General features: G+C 44.7%; 1 protein-coding gene across 1 annotated transcript; it reads right to left on the minus strand.

Annotated features, from left to right (window-relative positions):
- Positions 1–579: 579 nt before the first annotated feature.
- On the minus strand, positions 580–14929 carry iyd (iodotyrosine deiodinase). The gene is made up of 5 exons (XM_041870872.2): positions 14646–14929; positions 9629–9826; positions 9361–9520; positions 7925–8081; positions 580–1613 (listed from the first exon to the last, which is right to left on the minus strand). Exons 1-5 carry the CDS (start codon positions 14821–14823, stop codon positions 1431–1433), a joined length of 876 nt encoding a protein of 291 aa, XP_041726806.1. The 5' UTR covers positions 14824–14929; the 3' UTR covers positions 580–1430.
- Positions 14930–16244: the final 1315 nt, after the last annotated feature.

The raw sequence follows: 16244 nt of genomic DNA on the forward strand, positions 1-16244 counted from the left end.
TTGCCTAATTTCAGTTAATGTGACAAAACAAGCAATGTGAAATGTATTTTCATTAACGAACAAAGATATTGTATTTTCAGCTGTTTGAAGCTGGTGTACAAAACCTAAAGTAAAAGACACACAAACGAATCTTAAGAATGGGAAGCATAGAAATAACGCACATAGAACAGATCTACTGCTTTTTAGACTTGCTCTCAATGAGAATGACAGATCTATAACTGACATTTTTATGTGATTTTGGTCAGGTCGCCCAAAAAGTGACATATTGCAGCTTGATCCTCTGTAGCTCAATTGGTAGAGCACGGCGCTTGTAACGCCAGGGTAGTGGGTTAGATCCCCGGGGCCACCCCATACGTGAAAATGTATGCACACATGACTGTAAGTCGCTTTGGATAAAAGCGTCTGCTAAATGGCATATTATTATTATTATTATTAAAGTTAAGACCGTGGACATGTTTGTAATGACCTGGAAATGTGCTCAATTGAATTTATTTATGTTGCATCTGTAAGAACGCTAAAACTTCGTCTGGGATTTAACCCGTCGTCTCGACACTTACATCACAAGAAAGAGAAGAAAAATACCGTTATTCAATTTTTTTTGTGGAATTAAAAAAAGTAATCATTTAATACAGTTGAAATGTTTACAAATTACATGTGCTGAAATAAAAGGATCTTCTGAAAATGACCACTGAGATTATAGTGATATGTCTCATCTAAATGTTGTAAAGTCTAGAGGTGTAATCTAGAGGTGTAATCTAGAGGTGTAATCTAGAGGTGTAATCTAGAGGTGTAATCTAGAGGTGTAATCTAGAGCCAAGCCGGTTCATTTTTAATCTGAGGGTGTCCAGGGCTGTGTTCAGTACATTTTTATGTTCTGGAACGTTCAATTGAACTAAAAAAAGGTGCTGTACTGAACGACCAAACGACCAGTTGAAAAAAACGGGGAGGGGTTTTGTTGTGGTTTGGGGAACTGCTGTCAGCATGGCCACTGCTCTTTAAATACGTCACTCATTGCTTCAAGCCACACCTCACCACACCCACCAAACAGGAGCAAACATACCTCAAAGTCTGTTCAAGAACATACAAGAACGTTTTGGAGAAATGTGTCATTCAGTACAAACCGTTCCGCAACGTAGCAAATGTTCAAGTGAACTCTGCTGTTGACATACATGTTGAATTAGAAAGTGTCAACAGTAATTACTGAGGCAGTCTAGCCAGCACAGGTGAGTTCAGGTAGGGTAGACAGAGCACGTGTTTGGTGGGTGCAGCCCTGTTCCACCCCTGTATGTTAATTTATTAATATATGCAAACACACCCCATGTTTCTTTGATGACTGTTGCTACTTTACAAATCAGATGACTGGGAGGAGCCGAGGAGAGAAGGCACCCCTACATCTATGATGTCACTCGGTCGGGCCCTTAATGATGATGTCACAGGTGCACCATGATGTCGTTGAGCGGCTTGCGGGTGAGGTCGGGCACGGTGGCGTCGGGGGCGGGGTAACCAACAGGAAGTAGCATCAGCAGCTTCTCATTGGCCGGCCGACGGAGGAGCAGCCTGAGCTGGGGGCCGCAGTTGAGGGGTGTCGTCGTCACCGTCACCAGACCTGCATTCTGACAGGGGATTGGACAGACTGCGTGTCAGTCAAACACAAGGAGAGACAAGGGTTTGGTCAGAATATCAAACACATACAGAATCCAGAGGTTTATTCAGGGGCTTGAAATGCTCTGATGGTTGCAGATAGAAATGAATGAATGGAGCTGACATGATATCATTTATGTTCTACACGATACATTTCTACTTGAACGTTCTGTAATTCTAACATCCTTCTGAACAGGGGTGCTGTCTGACATTGTATTTAAAATAAAATAAAATATTTAGCGGATGTTATTGCAGGGGTGTAGCGAAATGCTTGTGTTCCCAGCTCCAGCAGTGCAGTAATATCTAACAATACACAACAAAAACACACAAATCTAATAGTAAAATAATGGAATTAAGAAATATATAAACATTAGGACGAGCAATGTCGGAGTGGTATTGACTGTCGTAGTCGGTAGTATAAAAAACTTTTTCCACATTTTGTTACGTTACAGCCTTATTCTAAAATGGATACATTTAAAATAAAATCTTCAGAAATCTACACACATTACCCCATAATGATGAAGCAAAAACAGGTTTTTAGAAATGTTTGCACAGAAAAAAAAACAGAAAAACCTTATTTACATAAGTATTCAGACCCTTTGCTATGAGACTCGAAATTGAGCTCAGGTGCATCCTGTTTCCACTGATCATCCTTGAGATGTTTCTACAACTTGATTGGAGTCCATCTGTGGTACATTCAATTGAATGGACATGATTTGGAAAGGCGAGCGCAAAAACCAAGTCATGAGGTCGAAGGAATTGTCCGTAGAGCTCCGAGAGAGGATTGTGTCGAGGCACAGACCTGGGGAAGGGCCCCCAAAAATGTCTGCAGCATTGAAGGTCCCCAAGAACAAAGTGGCCTCCATCATTCTTAAATGGAAGAAGTTTGGAACCACCAAGACTCTTCCTAGAGCTGGCCGCCCGGCCAAACTGAGCAATCGGGGGAGAAGGGCCTTGGTCAGGGAGGTGACCAAGAAAACAATGGTCACTCTGCAGCACTCCACCAATCAGACCTTTATGGTAGAGTGGCCAGATGGAAGCCACTCCTAACCGGGTGGTAGCCGGCTAGTGGTGGCTATTTAACAGTCTGATGGCCTTGAGATGGAAGCTGTTTTTCAGTCTCTTGGTCCAGGCTTTGATGCACCTGTACTGACCTCGCCTTCTGGATGATAGCGGGGTGAACAGGCAGTGGCTCGGGTGGTTGATGTCCTTGATGATCTTTTTGGCTATCCTGTGACATCGGGTGCTGTAGGTGTCCTGGAGGGCAGGTAGTTTGCCCCTGGTAATGAGTTGGGCAGACGGCACCACCCTCTGGAGAGCCTTGCGGTTGTGGGCGGTGCAGTTGCTGTACCAAGCGGTGATACAGCCCAACAGAATGCTCTCAATTGTGCATCTGTAAAAGTTTGTGAGGGTTTTAGGTGCCAAGCCAAATTTCTTCAGCCTCCTGAGGTTGAAGAGGCTCTGTTGCGCCTTCTTCACCACACTGTCTGCGTTGGTGTACTCCAAGGAACTTGAAGCTTTCCACCTTCTCCACCTTGCCGTTGATGTGGATGGGGGCGTGCTCTCTCTGCTGTCTCCTGAAGTCCACGATCAGCTCCTTCGTTTTGTTGACATTGAGGAAAAGGGTTATTTTTCTGGCACCACTCCATGGCCCTAACCTCCTACCTGTAGGCTGTCTCGTCATTCCTGGTAATCAGGCCTAATACTGTTGTGTCGTCTGCAAACTTGATGATTGAGTTGGAGGCGTGCTTGGCCACGCAGTCATGGGTGAACAGGGAGTACAGGAGGGGGCTGAGCACGCACCCTTGTGGGGCCCCAGTGTTGAGGATCAGCAAAGTGGAGATGTTGTTTCCTACGTTCACCACCTGGGGGCGGCCCATCAGGAAGTCCAGGACCCAGTTGCACAGGGCGGGGTTCAGACCCAGGGCCTCGAGCTTAATGATGAGCTTGGAGGGTGCCATGGTGTTGAAGGCTGAGCTGTAGTCAATTAACAGCATTCTTACATATAGGCATTCCTTACATAGGTATTCCTCCTGATGGGATAGGGCAGTGTGCAGTGCGATGCCAATTGCATCGTCTGTGGATCTATTGGGGCGGTAAGCAGATTGAAGTGGGTCTAGGGTGTCAGGTAAGGTGGAGGTGATATGATCCTTAACTAGCCTCTCAAAGCACTTCATGATGACAGTGAGTGCAACGGGGCGATAGTCATTTAGTTCAGTTACCTTTACTTTCTTCGGTACAGGAACAATGGTGGACATCGTAAAGCAAGTGGGGACAGCAGACTGGGATAGGGAGAGACTGAATATGTCCGTAAACACACCAGCCAGCTGGTCTGCTAGGGATGCCGTCTGGGCCGACAGCCTTGCGAGGGTTAACACGCTTAAATGTCTTACTCACGTCGGCCTCCGAGAACGGGAGCCCACAGTCCTTGGGAGCCGCTCACGTCGGTGGCACTGTGTTATCCTCAAAGCAGGCGAAGAAGGTGTTTAGCTTGTCTGGGAGCAAGACGTCGGTGTCCGCGATGTGGCTGGAGGTCCGGAGGTCAATATATTATAGTTACATAACCTAGTAGATATTTGCATTTGATAACAGTGTGTACAGTGACTTGCAAAAGTATTCACCCTCCTTGGGATTCTCCCTATTTTGTTGCCTTACAACTGGAATTAAAATTGATTTTGGGGGGGTTTGTATCATTTGATTTACACAACATGCCTACCACTTTGAAGATGCAAAATATTCTCCTTCAACTTGGATGGGTTCCGCTGGTGTACAGCAATCATTAAGTCATACCACAGATTCTCAATTGGATTGAGGTCTGGGCTTTGACTAGGCCATTCCAAGACATTTAAATGTTTCCCCTTAAACCACTCGAGTGTTACTTTAGGAGTATGCTTAGGGTCATTGTCCTGCTGGAAGGTGAACCTCCGTCCCAGTCTCAAATCTCTGGAAGACAAACTGGTTTCCCTCAAGAATGTCCCTGTATTTAGCGCCGTCCATCATTCCTTCAATTCTGACCAGTTTCCCAGTCCCTGCCGATGAAAAACATCCCCACAGCATGATGCTGCCACCACCATGCTTCACTATGGGGATGGTGTTCTCGGAGTGATGAGAGGTGTTGGGTTTGCGCCAGACATAGCGTTTTCCTTGATGGCCAAAAAGCTCAACTTTAGTATCATATTACCAGAGTACCTTCTTCCATATGTTTGGGGAGTCTCCCACATGGCTTTTGGTGAACACCAAACGTGTTTGCTCATTTTTTTCTTTAAGCAATGGCTTTTTTCTGGCCACTCTTCCGTAAAGCCCAGCTCTGTGGAGTGTACGGCTTAAAGTGGTCCTATGGACAGATACTCCAATCTCCGCTGTGGAGCTTTGCAGCTCCTTCAGGGTTATCTTTGGTCTCTTTGTTGCCTTTCTGATTAATGCCCTCCTTGCCTGGTCCATGAGTTTTGGTAGGCGGCCCTCTCTTGGCAGGTTTGTTGTGGTGCCATATTCTTTCTATTTTTTAATAATGGATTTAATTGTGCTCCGTGGGATGTTCTAAGTTTCTGATATTTTTTTATAACCCAACCCTGATCTGTACTTCTCCACAACTTTGTCCCTGACCTGTTTGGAGAGCTCCTTGGTCTTCATGGTGCCGCTTGCTTGGTGGTGCCCCTTGCTTAGTGGTGTTGCAGACTCTGGGGCCTTTCAGAACAGGTGTATATATACTGAGATCATGTGACACTTAGATTGCACACAGGTGGACTTTATTTAACTAAGTATGTGACTTCTGAAGGTAATTGGTTGCACCAGATCTTATTTAGGGGCTTCATAGCAAAGGGGGTGAATACATATGCACACACCCCTTTTCCGTTATTAATTTTTTAGAATTTGTTGAAACAAGTAATTTTTTTCATTCCACAATAAAAATCAATTAAAAATTACAGATTGTAATGCAACAAAATAGGAAAAATGCCAAGGGGGATGAATACTTTTGCAAGGCACTGTACGTCTCGTGTCTGTGCTGTTGAATTACGACTCCACTTTGTCTCTGTACTGACGTTTTGCCTGTTTGATTGCCTTACAGAGGGCATAACTGCACTCTTTGTATTCTACCATATTCCCAGTGACCTTGCCGTGGTTAAACGCGGTGGTTCGCGCTTTCAGTTTTGTGAATGCTGTCATCTATCCACGGTTTTTGGTTTGGGTAGGTTTTAATAGTCAGTGTATACGTCAATGTTATTCTCAGAGGCAACCCGGAACATATCCCAGTCCACGTGATCAAAACAATCTTGAAGCATGGATTCTGATTGGTCAGACCAGCGTTGAATAGAACTTAGCACGGGTACTTCCTGTTTGAGTTTCTGCCTATAGGAACGGAGGCGCAGAAGGGAGTTGTGATCTGATTTGCCGAAGGGAGGGCGGGGAGGGCCTTGTAGCCATCCCGGAAGGGAGAGTGACAATGGTCGAGAGTTTTTGAAGCACGAGTACTGCAGGCAATGTGTTGATAGAACTTCGGTAGTGTTTTCCTCAGATTTCCTCAGAAGTCCCCAGCTACATTAAATGCAGCCTCTGGATATGGGGTTTCCAGTTTGCATAAAGTCCAGTGTAGTTCCTTGAGAGCCGTCGTGGTATCAGCTTGAGGGGGAATATACACGGCTGTGACTATAACCGAAGATAATTATCTTGGGAGGTAATACGGTCGACATTTGATTGTGAGGTCTTCTAGGTTAGGTGAACAAAAGGACTTGAGTTCCTGTACGTTACCACAATCACACCATGAGTAGTTAATCACGAAACATACACCTCCACCTTTCTTCTTCCCGGAGAGTTCTTTATTCCTGTCCGCGCGATGTACTGAGAACCAAGCTGGCTGTATGGACGGGGACAGTATATCCGGAGAGAGCCATGATTCCGTGAAACAGAGTATGTTACAGTCCCTGATGTCTCTCTGGAAGGAGATCCTCGCCCTGAGCTCGTCTACTTTATTGTCCAGGGACTGAACATTAGTGAGTAATATACTCGGAAGCGGTGGATGGTGTGCACGCCTCCTGAGTCGGACTAGAAGTCCACTCCGAATACCTCTTCTCCGCCAGCGGCTTCTTAGAGCAGCCTCTGGGATAAGTTCAGTTGCCTTGGGGGTACGAACAAAGGATCCAATTCGGGAAAGTCGTATTTCTGGTCGGAATGCTGGTGAGTTACCGCCGCTCTGATATCCAAACGTTCTTTCCGGCTGTATGTAATAACACAAAAAAAAACTTTTTAGGCTAATAATGTAAGAAATAACACAAAAATAATAATAATAATGTAAAGCTGCTTAGGAGCTGGAAGCAGAGCTGCCATGTCGAGGAGCTGGAAGCAGAGCTGCCATGTCTGTTGCTGAGGAGCTGGAAGCAGAGCTGCCATGTCTGCTGCTTAGGAGCTGGAAGCAGAGCTGCCATGTCTGCTGCTTAGGAGCTGGAAGCAGAGCTGCCATGTCTGCTGTTTAGGAGCTGGAAGCAGAGCTGCCATGTCTGTTGCTTAGGAGCTGGAAGCAGAGCTGCCATGTCTGTTGCTTAGGTGCTGGAAGCAGAGCTGCCATGTCTGTTGCTGAGGAGCTGGAAGCAGAGCTGCCATGTCTGCTGCTGAGGAGCTGGAAGCAGAGCTGCCATGTCTGCTGCTTAGGAGCTGGAAGCAGAGCTGCCATGTCTGCTGCTTAGGTGCTGGAAGCAGAGCTGCCATGTCTGTTGCTGAGGAGCTGGAAGCAGAGCTGCCATGTCTGTTGCTGAGGAGCTGGAAGCAGAGCTGCCATGTCTGTTGCTGAGGAGCTGGAAGCAGAGCTGCCATGTCTGTTGCTGAGGAGCTGGAAGCAGAGCTGCCATGTCTGCTGCTTAGGAGCTGGAAGCAGAGCTGCCATGTCTGCTGCTTAGGAGCTGGAAGCAGAGCTGCCATGTCTGTTGCTGAGGAGCTGGAAGCAGAGCTGCCATGTCTGTTGCTGAGGAGCTGGAAGCAGAGCTGCCATGTCTGTCGGTGCCATCTTCAGATAGAATAGGGAATCATATCAGCTCTATTCATTATATTTCTATCTGCAACGTTCAGCACGTTTCACGTCCCTGAATACACCCCAGAGGTCCAGGGGGGTTCTGACTTGGTGAATGATCTGAATGAGTGTTTGTGTGTGTGTGGTTGTCTTACCTAGCTATCTGAAGATGAATGCACTAACTGCAAGTGGCTCTGGATAAGAGCTAAATGACTAAAATGTAAATGACTTGTGTGTGTGTGTGTGTGTGTGTGTGTGTGTGTGTGTGTGTGTGAATGATCTGACCTGCAACGCGGCCAATAGCAGGCCACAGGAGATGGACACACTGATCTCATTGTAGTAATGAGTCTTCTTCTGTCCTCCATCTACAACGCCGTACGTCTGTTTAAAGACCAACACCAGGTAGGGAGCCTCGTCAAGATACTGCTTCACCCAGTTAGTCCTGGGAGAGAGGGAGGAGAGAGGGGAGAGAGGGGGAGAGATGGAGAGAGGGGAGAGAGGGGGAGAGATGGAGAGAGGGGAGAGAGAGGGAGAGATGGAGAGAGAGGAGAGATGGAGAGAGGGGAGATGGAGAGAGGGGACAGAGAGGGAGAGAGGGGGAGATTTTACATTTACATCATTTAGCAGACGCTCTTATCCAGAGTGACTTACAGTTAGTGAATACATCTTTTTTTATACTGGCCCCCTGTGGGAATCGAACCCACAACCCTGGCGTTGCAAACGCCATGCTCTATCAACTGAGCTACATCCCTGCCGGCCATTCCCTCCCCTACCCTGGACGACGCTGGGCCAATTGTGCGCCGCCCATGAGTCTCCCGGTCGCGGCCGGCTGCGACAGAGCCTGGATTCGAACCAGGATCTAGTGGCACAGTGATGCAGTGCCTTAGACCACTGCGCCACTCAGGAGATGGAGAGAGGGGAGAGAGAGAGAGAGAGAGGGGGAGAGAGGGGGAGATGGAGAGGGAAAGAGAGCGAGAGAGAGAGAGAGAGAGGGAGAAAAATATTATCTGACTTGTGTGCATGTGTGTGCATGTTGTATGTCTGCGTGTGTGTGCGTCTACATAGTGTATATCTACATGGTGTATATCTACATGGTGTATATCTACATGGTGTATATCTACATAGTGTATATCTACATGGTGTATATCTACATGGTGTATATCTACATAGTGTATATCTACATAGTGTATATCTACATGGTGTATATCTACATGGTGTATATCTACATAGTGTATATCTACATGGTGTATATCTACATGGTGTATATCTACATGGTGTATATCTACATAGTGTATATCTACATAGTGTATATCTACATAGTGTATATCTACATGGTGTATATCTACATGGTGTATATCTACATGGTGTATATCTACATGGTGTATATCTACATAGTGTATATCTACATGGTGTATATCTACATAGTGTATATCTACATGGTGTATATCTACATGGTGTATATCTACATGGTGTATATCTACATAGTGTATATCTACATAGTGTATATCTACATAGTGTATATCTACATGGTGTATATCTACATGGTGTATATCTACATGGTGTATATCTACATAGTGTATATCTACATAGTGTATATCTACATGGTGTATATCTACATGGTGTATATCTACATAGTGTATATCTACATGGTGTATATCTACATGGTGTATATCTACATGGTGTATATCTACATGGTGTGTGTACTGTGCTTCCTATCTGACCTGAGCCTCTGCAGGTCACTGACCCACTTGTCCCCCATCCTCTGACGGTAGTTGACCTCCTCCTCCTCCTCCACCACTAGCCTGATCTGGTGCTTCACCTCTGGGTCTGACACCACCACAAACGTCCAGGGCTCTGTGTGGGCTCCACTAGGGGCTGTGCCTGGACAACACAGACAACACATTCATGTATGTGTGTGTGTGTGTGTGTGTGTGTGTGTGTGTGTGTGTGTGTGTGTGTGTGTGTGTGTGTGCATTATGCATGTGTTACCTGCGGTGCGGATGACGTTGTCGATGACCTGTCGTGGAACGGGCTCGGGGCTGATGAAGCGGACGGACCTCCTCTGGTTCATCAGGCTGTAGAAGTCCTGTGACCTCTGAACCATGACCTCTACGGGGTACCGAGAAGCCAGGTAGGGCACGTGGGCCAGCTCCTCCTCCCCACCACTCTCCACCCAATCACCATCATCTAAAACCAGACAGACAGGGGGGAAGACCAATCACCATCATCTAAAACCAGACAGACAGGGGGGAAGACCAATCACCATCATCTAAAACCAGACAGACAGGGGGGAAGACCAATCACCATCATCTAAAAGCAGACAGACAGGGGGGGAAGACCAATCACCATCATCTAAAAGCAGACAGACAGGGGGAAGACCAATCACCATCATCTAAAACCAGACAGACAGGGGGGAAGACCAATCACCATCATCTAAAACCAGACAGACAGGGGGAAGACCAATCACCATCATCTAAAACCAGACAGACAGGGGGAAGACCAATCACCATCATCTAAAACCAGACAGACAGGGGGGAAGACCAATCACCATCATCTAAAAGCAGACAGACAGGGGGGAAGACCAATCACAATCATCTAAAACCAGACAGACAGGGGGAAGACCAATCACCATCATCTAAAACCAGACAGACAGGGGGGAAGACCAATCACCATCATCTAAAACCAGACAGACAGGGGGAAGACCAATCACCATCATCTAAAAGCAGACAGACAGGGGGGAAGACCAATCACAATCATCTAAAACCAGACAGACAGGGGGGGAAGACCAATCACCATCATCTAAAACCAGACAGACAGGGGGGAAGACCAATTGTCTGAATCTACAGAAAACAAGGCTTTTTTTAATTGTAGGCGGTTTTGAACACGGTTTAAAGGCGCAATCTGCTAATTTTAACTTCTAGTCAGATGTGCATATCGTGCACTTATTTGTTGACTGTGGGTTGGGCTTGGTAAGTGTAACCATTTGTATTGCTACTTGGCCGAATGGGTTCATTCATACTACCTTGAGTTGCACTGATATGTTATGTGGTTCCCTGTGGTTAATGATCTGTTCTGTGGTTAATGATCTGTTCTGTGGTTCCCTGTGGTTAATGATCTGTTCTGTGGTTAATGATCTGTTCTGTGGTTCCCTGTGGTTAATGATCTGTTCTGTGGTTAATGATCTGTTCTGTGGTTAATGATCTGTTCTGTGGTTAATTATCTGTTCTGTGGTTAATGATCTGTTCTGTGGTTCCCTGTGGTTAATGATCTGTTCTGTGGTTAATTATCTGTTCTGTGGTTAATGATCTGTTCTGTGATTCCCTGTGGTTAATTATCTGTTCTGTGGTTAATGATCTGTTCTGTGGTTCCCTGTGGTTAATGATCTGTTCTGTGGTTAATGATCTGTTCTGTGGTTCCCTGTGGTTAATTATCTGTTCTGTGGTTAATGATCTGTTCTGTGATTCCCTGTGGTTAATTATCTGTTCTGTGGTTAATGATCTGTTCTGTCATTCCCTGTGGTTACTTATCTGTTCTGTGGTTAATGATCTGTTCTGTGGTTAATGATCTGTTCTGTCATTCCCTGTGGTTACTTATCTGTTCTGTGGTTAATTATCTGTTCTGTGGTTAATGATCTGTTCTGTGGTTCCCTGTGGTTAATGATCTGTTCTGTGGTTAATGATCTGTTCTGTGGTTCCCTGTGGTTAATTATCTGTTCTGTGGTTAATGATCTGTTCTGTGGTTAATGATATGTTCTGTCATTCCCTGTGGTTAATGATCTGTTCTGTGGTTAATGATATGTTCTGTCATTCCCTGTGGTTAATGATCTGTTCTGTGGTTAATGATCTGTTCTGTCGTTCCCTGTGGGTAATGGTCTGTTCTGTGGTTAATGATATGTTCTGTGGTTAATGATCTGTTCTGTGGTTCCCTGTGGTTAATTATCTGTTCTGTGGTTAATGATCTGTTCTGTGGTTAATGATCTGTTCTGTGGTTCCCTGTGGTTAATTATCTGTTCTGTGGTTAATCATCTGTTCTGTGGTTAATTATCTGTTCTGTCATTCCCTGTGGTTTATTATCTGTTCTGTGTTTAATTATTTGTTCTGTGGTTAATGATCTGTTCTGTGGTTAATGATCTGTTCTGTGGTTAATGATCTGTTCTGTCGTTCCCTGTGGTTAATGATCTCTCTCTTTCTCTCTCTCGTCTTGGCAGTTATTTTCTCGCTTTGGGTTCAAAGGTTGAGTAATATACAGACAGAGACTGCAGACTGAGGGGGGATTGACACACACAACATTGTTCTGTGTAATTGCAGTAGTTTTTGATAAAAAATGTCACCGCTCAACTCCATCATAAACCGTGGAGTTGAGTTGGCTAGGCCTAGAGTTAAGGGCTATATGTTGAAACCAGATGACATGATGAACTGTGCACATTAGCCTACATATACAGTTGAAGTCTGAAGTTTACATACACTTAGGTTGGAGTCATTAAAACTCGTTTTTCAACCACTCCACAAATTTCTTGTTAACAAACTAGAGTTTTGGCAAGTCGGTTAGGACATCTACTTTGTGCATGACACAAGTAATTTTTCCAACAATTGTTTACAGACAGATTATTTCACTTATAATTCACTGTATCACAATTCCAGTGGGTCAGAAGTTTACATACACTAAGTTGACTGTGCCTTTCAACAGCTTGGAAAATTCCAGAAAATGATGTCATGGCTTTAGAAGCTTCTGATAGGCTAATTTACATAATTTGAGTCAATTGGAGGTGTACCTGTGGATGTATTTCAAGGCCTACCTTCAAACTTAGTACCTCTTTGCTTGACATCATGGGAAAATCAAAATAAATCAGCCAAGACCTCAGAAAAACAATTGTAGACCTCCACAAGTCTGGTTCATCCTTGGGAGCAATTTCCAAACGCCTGAAGGTACCACGTTCATCTGTACAAACAATAGTACGCAAGTATAAACACCATGGGACCACGCAGCCGTCATACTGCTCAGGAAGGAGACGCGTTCTGTCTCCTAGAGATGAACATAATTTGGTGCAAAAAGTGCAAATCAATCCCAGAACAACAGCAAAGGACCTTGTGAAGATGCTGGAGGAAACAGGTACAAAAGTATCTATATCCACAGTAAAACGAGTCCTATATCGACATAACCTGAAAGGCTGTTCAGCAAGGAAGAAGCCACTGCTCCAAAACCGCCATAAAAAAGCCAGACTACGGTTTGCAACTGCACATGGGGACAAAGATCGTACTTTTTGGAGAAATGTCCTCTGGTCTGATGAAACAAAAATATAACTGTTTGGCCATAATGACCATCGTTATGTTTGGAGGAAAAAGGGGTCGGCTTGCAAGCCGAAGAACACCATCCCAACCGTGAAGTACGGGGGTGGCAGCATCATGCTGTGGGGGTGCTTTGCTGCAGGAGGGACTGGTGCACTTCACAAAATAGATGGCATCATGAGGAAGGAAAATTATGTGGAAGTTAAAGCTTGGTCGCAAATGGGTCTTCCAAATGGACAATGACCCCAAGCATACTTCCAAAGTTGTGGCAAAATGGCTTAAGGACAACAAAGTCAAGGTATTGGAGTGGCCATCACAAAACCCTGACCTCAATCCTATAGAACATGTGTGGGCAGAACTGAAAAAGCGTGTGCGAGCAAGGAGGCCTACAAACCTGACTCAGTTACACCAGCTCTGTCAGGAGGAATGGGCCAAAATTCATCCAACTTATTGTGGGAAGCTTGTGGAAGGCTCCACGAAACGTTTGACCCAAGTTAAACAATTTAAAGGCAACGCTACCAAATACTAATTGAGTGTATGTAAACTTCTGACCCACTGGGAATGTGATGAAAGAAATCAAATCTGAAATAAATCATTCTCTCTACTATTATTCTGACATTTCACATTCTTAAAATAAAGTGGTGATCCTAACTGACCTAAAACAGGGAATTTTTACTAGGATTAAAATGTCAGGAATTGTGAAAAACAGAGTTTCAATTTATTTGGCTAAGGTGTATGTAAACTTCCAACTTCATTTTAGTAATTTAGCAGACACTCTTATCCAGAGCGACTTACAGGAGCAATTAGGGTTAAGCTTTAACTTAAGGGCACATCGACAGATTTTTCACCTAGTCGGCTTGGGGATTAGAACCAGCGACCTTTCGGGTACTGGCACAACGCTCTTACCCACTGAGCTACCTGCCGCCCGACTTTAACTGTAGCAGGTAGCAGCAGGTCTCTCTGTTTCACCCAGCTGACCTAGAGGAGTGCTATGACGCAGAGAAACCAGTCGACTGCACCGGTGGCTTTAGTAGCATGTTATTCATAGGCTACACTACATGCAACCTTTACCACAATGGTCTTCAAAGTCGGGGGTGGCGTCTCCTAGTGGGCTCGCTGGGGGACTGCAGTGAGGTCCACCCCACAAAAAAAAAAACGCTTTTAATTTTTTTTAGGAACAAGTACAGATTATTGTATGGGACACTATACAAACGTTTTTGAGAAAGATAATTTGAAAAATACAATTTTATTGAGTAAATGTATTTATTGGTTTGTTTTCATTTTGATAAGAGATGAACATGTCATGAATTGAAGGTTATTTATTGAAGTAAAAATGTAAATGTACTGATATTAAGGGTGTATTTGGGGTGGGGTCCCCAGAAATTCTGGCAAAAAAAATAGGGTCCAGTCTGAAAAAGTTTAAATACCACTGCTTTACAATAAGGCCCTTTCTCAGTCCGTTATTTTCGGCCAAATAATTTGGATGAAAAAAATAAATACGAACACGTCTTGTTTGTAATGGCATTCACACCAATTGCGAAATATCGTCCTGCCACAATCCGTCAATTTTATTTATTCGGTACAGGTTCGATTGTTGCGTATTTTCGCATGCGAAAATAAACTGTTGACCAATAGAAAATGGTAATTTCCTTTCAAATCCATGAAAGGGAAGTAAAGAAGTGCACGCTTCGGTAGATAGGAGAGATTATTGGGATACCTACCTTCTTCTTTGGTTCTGATCTCTGTGTCGTCCTGCAGATCCTCATCCACCCACGGTCGGACCTCAGCCGCGGGCTTCACTTCCTTCATCTCTTTCTTCTGAAAACTTTTGAAAAGAACAGCTAGGATCACGCATAAAACAGCCACAAACACCGGTGTGAGAGTGGAGAGAAGGGCCATGCTGACTGACGGCAATATTCTGAACAACAACTGATAGAAACAGATAGTCTGCCAGCCAGGCAGGCGTTCCGCTGCTCAATGGATCTCTTTCGTCCCAAAATGGCACCCTATCTCCCTATGTAGTGCACTACTTTGACCTGGGCCCATAGGGATCTGGTCAAAAGTAGTGCACTATGTAGGGAACCACTACTTTGACCTGGGCCCATAGGGATCTGGTCAAAAGTAGTGCACTGTGTAGGGAACAGGGTGTTATTTGGGATACATTCCCTGGTTGCAAAACAGTTCGGAGTCTGGGGGAGTTGAGTTGACTGGGTTAATCATCAAACAATGGCGCACTGAACTACACTGCATGACTCAATAGGCTTTATTTCTAGATTATACATTAGGCATATAACATCTATAAGGCTATAAATATAGGCTACTTTAAAATGTTCGGAGCACCAATCAGTATTTAAGAAAATAGACGTTGATGTTGATATTGTCTACAGCTTACATCTGGGACGATATGAATCCTACACTGTGAAATCAAGTGTTTAGGATTTGAAAACATAACTACTTTTCTGTAACACTTTTTAAAGAACCTGGTGGTAGACGTAGCCCTTGATCGGGACCCTCAGTTCCACCACATTACACAGAAGAGTCATTGGACGAAGGCAGTCTTCTGTACGGGGTTAAGATCTCTGACGCCCGGTGCGAACATTAACGCGCTGCGGTACGGTTTTGGAAGCATAAGGACCTTATATTTCATATAAATGAGAAATAATTTGAAAAGAACGGAAGGTTAAATTGATACACACATTGATAGGGTTAGGGTTAGTGTTCCCACACGGCCACATCTCCACGTTACAGCGCTTGTTTACGGGGAACAGACGGAAGACAAGAGGTGACCACCTGTGCTAATTAGCTAGCTAGCATGGCTCTGAACTCCTGTGTGTAAGCTTAACTCTGGAAGTGTAGTTTAGTAGGATGGAGGCACCATAGCTGTATGGATCTGTAACTTCTACAGTAAGTGTGTATTTTTTATTTGCAGGATTCTTTAGGGAGAAGGCTGAATGTCTTAAACTGTAGGGAGAAGGCAGAATGTCTAAGGACTGTAGAGAGAAGGCTGAATGTCTTAAACTGTAGGGAGAAGGCTGAATGTCTTAAACTGTAGGGAGAAGGCAGAATGTCTTAAACTGTAGGGAGAAGGCTGAATGTCTAAGGACTGTAGAGAGAAGGCTGAATGTCTTAAACTGTAGGGAGAAGGCTGAATGTCTGAGGACTGTAGGGAGAAGGCAGAATGTCTTAAACTGTAGGGAGAAGGCAGAATGTCTGAGGACTGTAGGGAGAAGGCTGAATGTCTTAAACTGTAGGGAGAAGGCAGAATGTCTTAAACTGTAGGGAGAAGGCTGAATGTCTTAAACTGTAGGGAGAAGGCTGAA

The sequence above is a fragment of the Coregonus clupeaformis genome, unplaced genomic scaffold, assembly GCF_020615455.1.
Source record: "Coregonus clupeaformis isolate EN_2021a unplaced genomic scaffold, ASM2061545v1 scaf0062, whole genome shotgun sequence".
Classification (NCBI taxonomy): domain Eukaryota; kingdom Metazoa; phylum Chordata; class Actinopteri; order Salmoniformes; family Salmonidae; genus Coregonus; species Coregonus clupeaformis.

Bases quoted from the DNA above. Each gene is read 5' to 3' on its own strand.
- iyd (XM_041870872.2), bottom strand. From the start codon at position 14,823: ATGGCCCTTCTCTCCACTCTCACACCGGTGTTTGTGGCTGTTTTATGC. The intron at 8,082-9,360 runs GTCAGATAGGAA...CCTCTCTCCCAG, and splicing joins AGTGACCTGCAGAGGCTCAG to GACTAACTGGGTGAAGCAGT. The intron at 1,614-7,924 runs GTCAGATCATTC...ATCCCCTGTCAG, and splicing joins TGCTATTGGCCGCGTTGCAG to AATGCAGGTCTGGTGACGGT.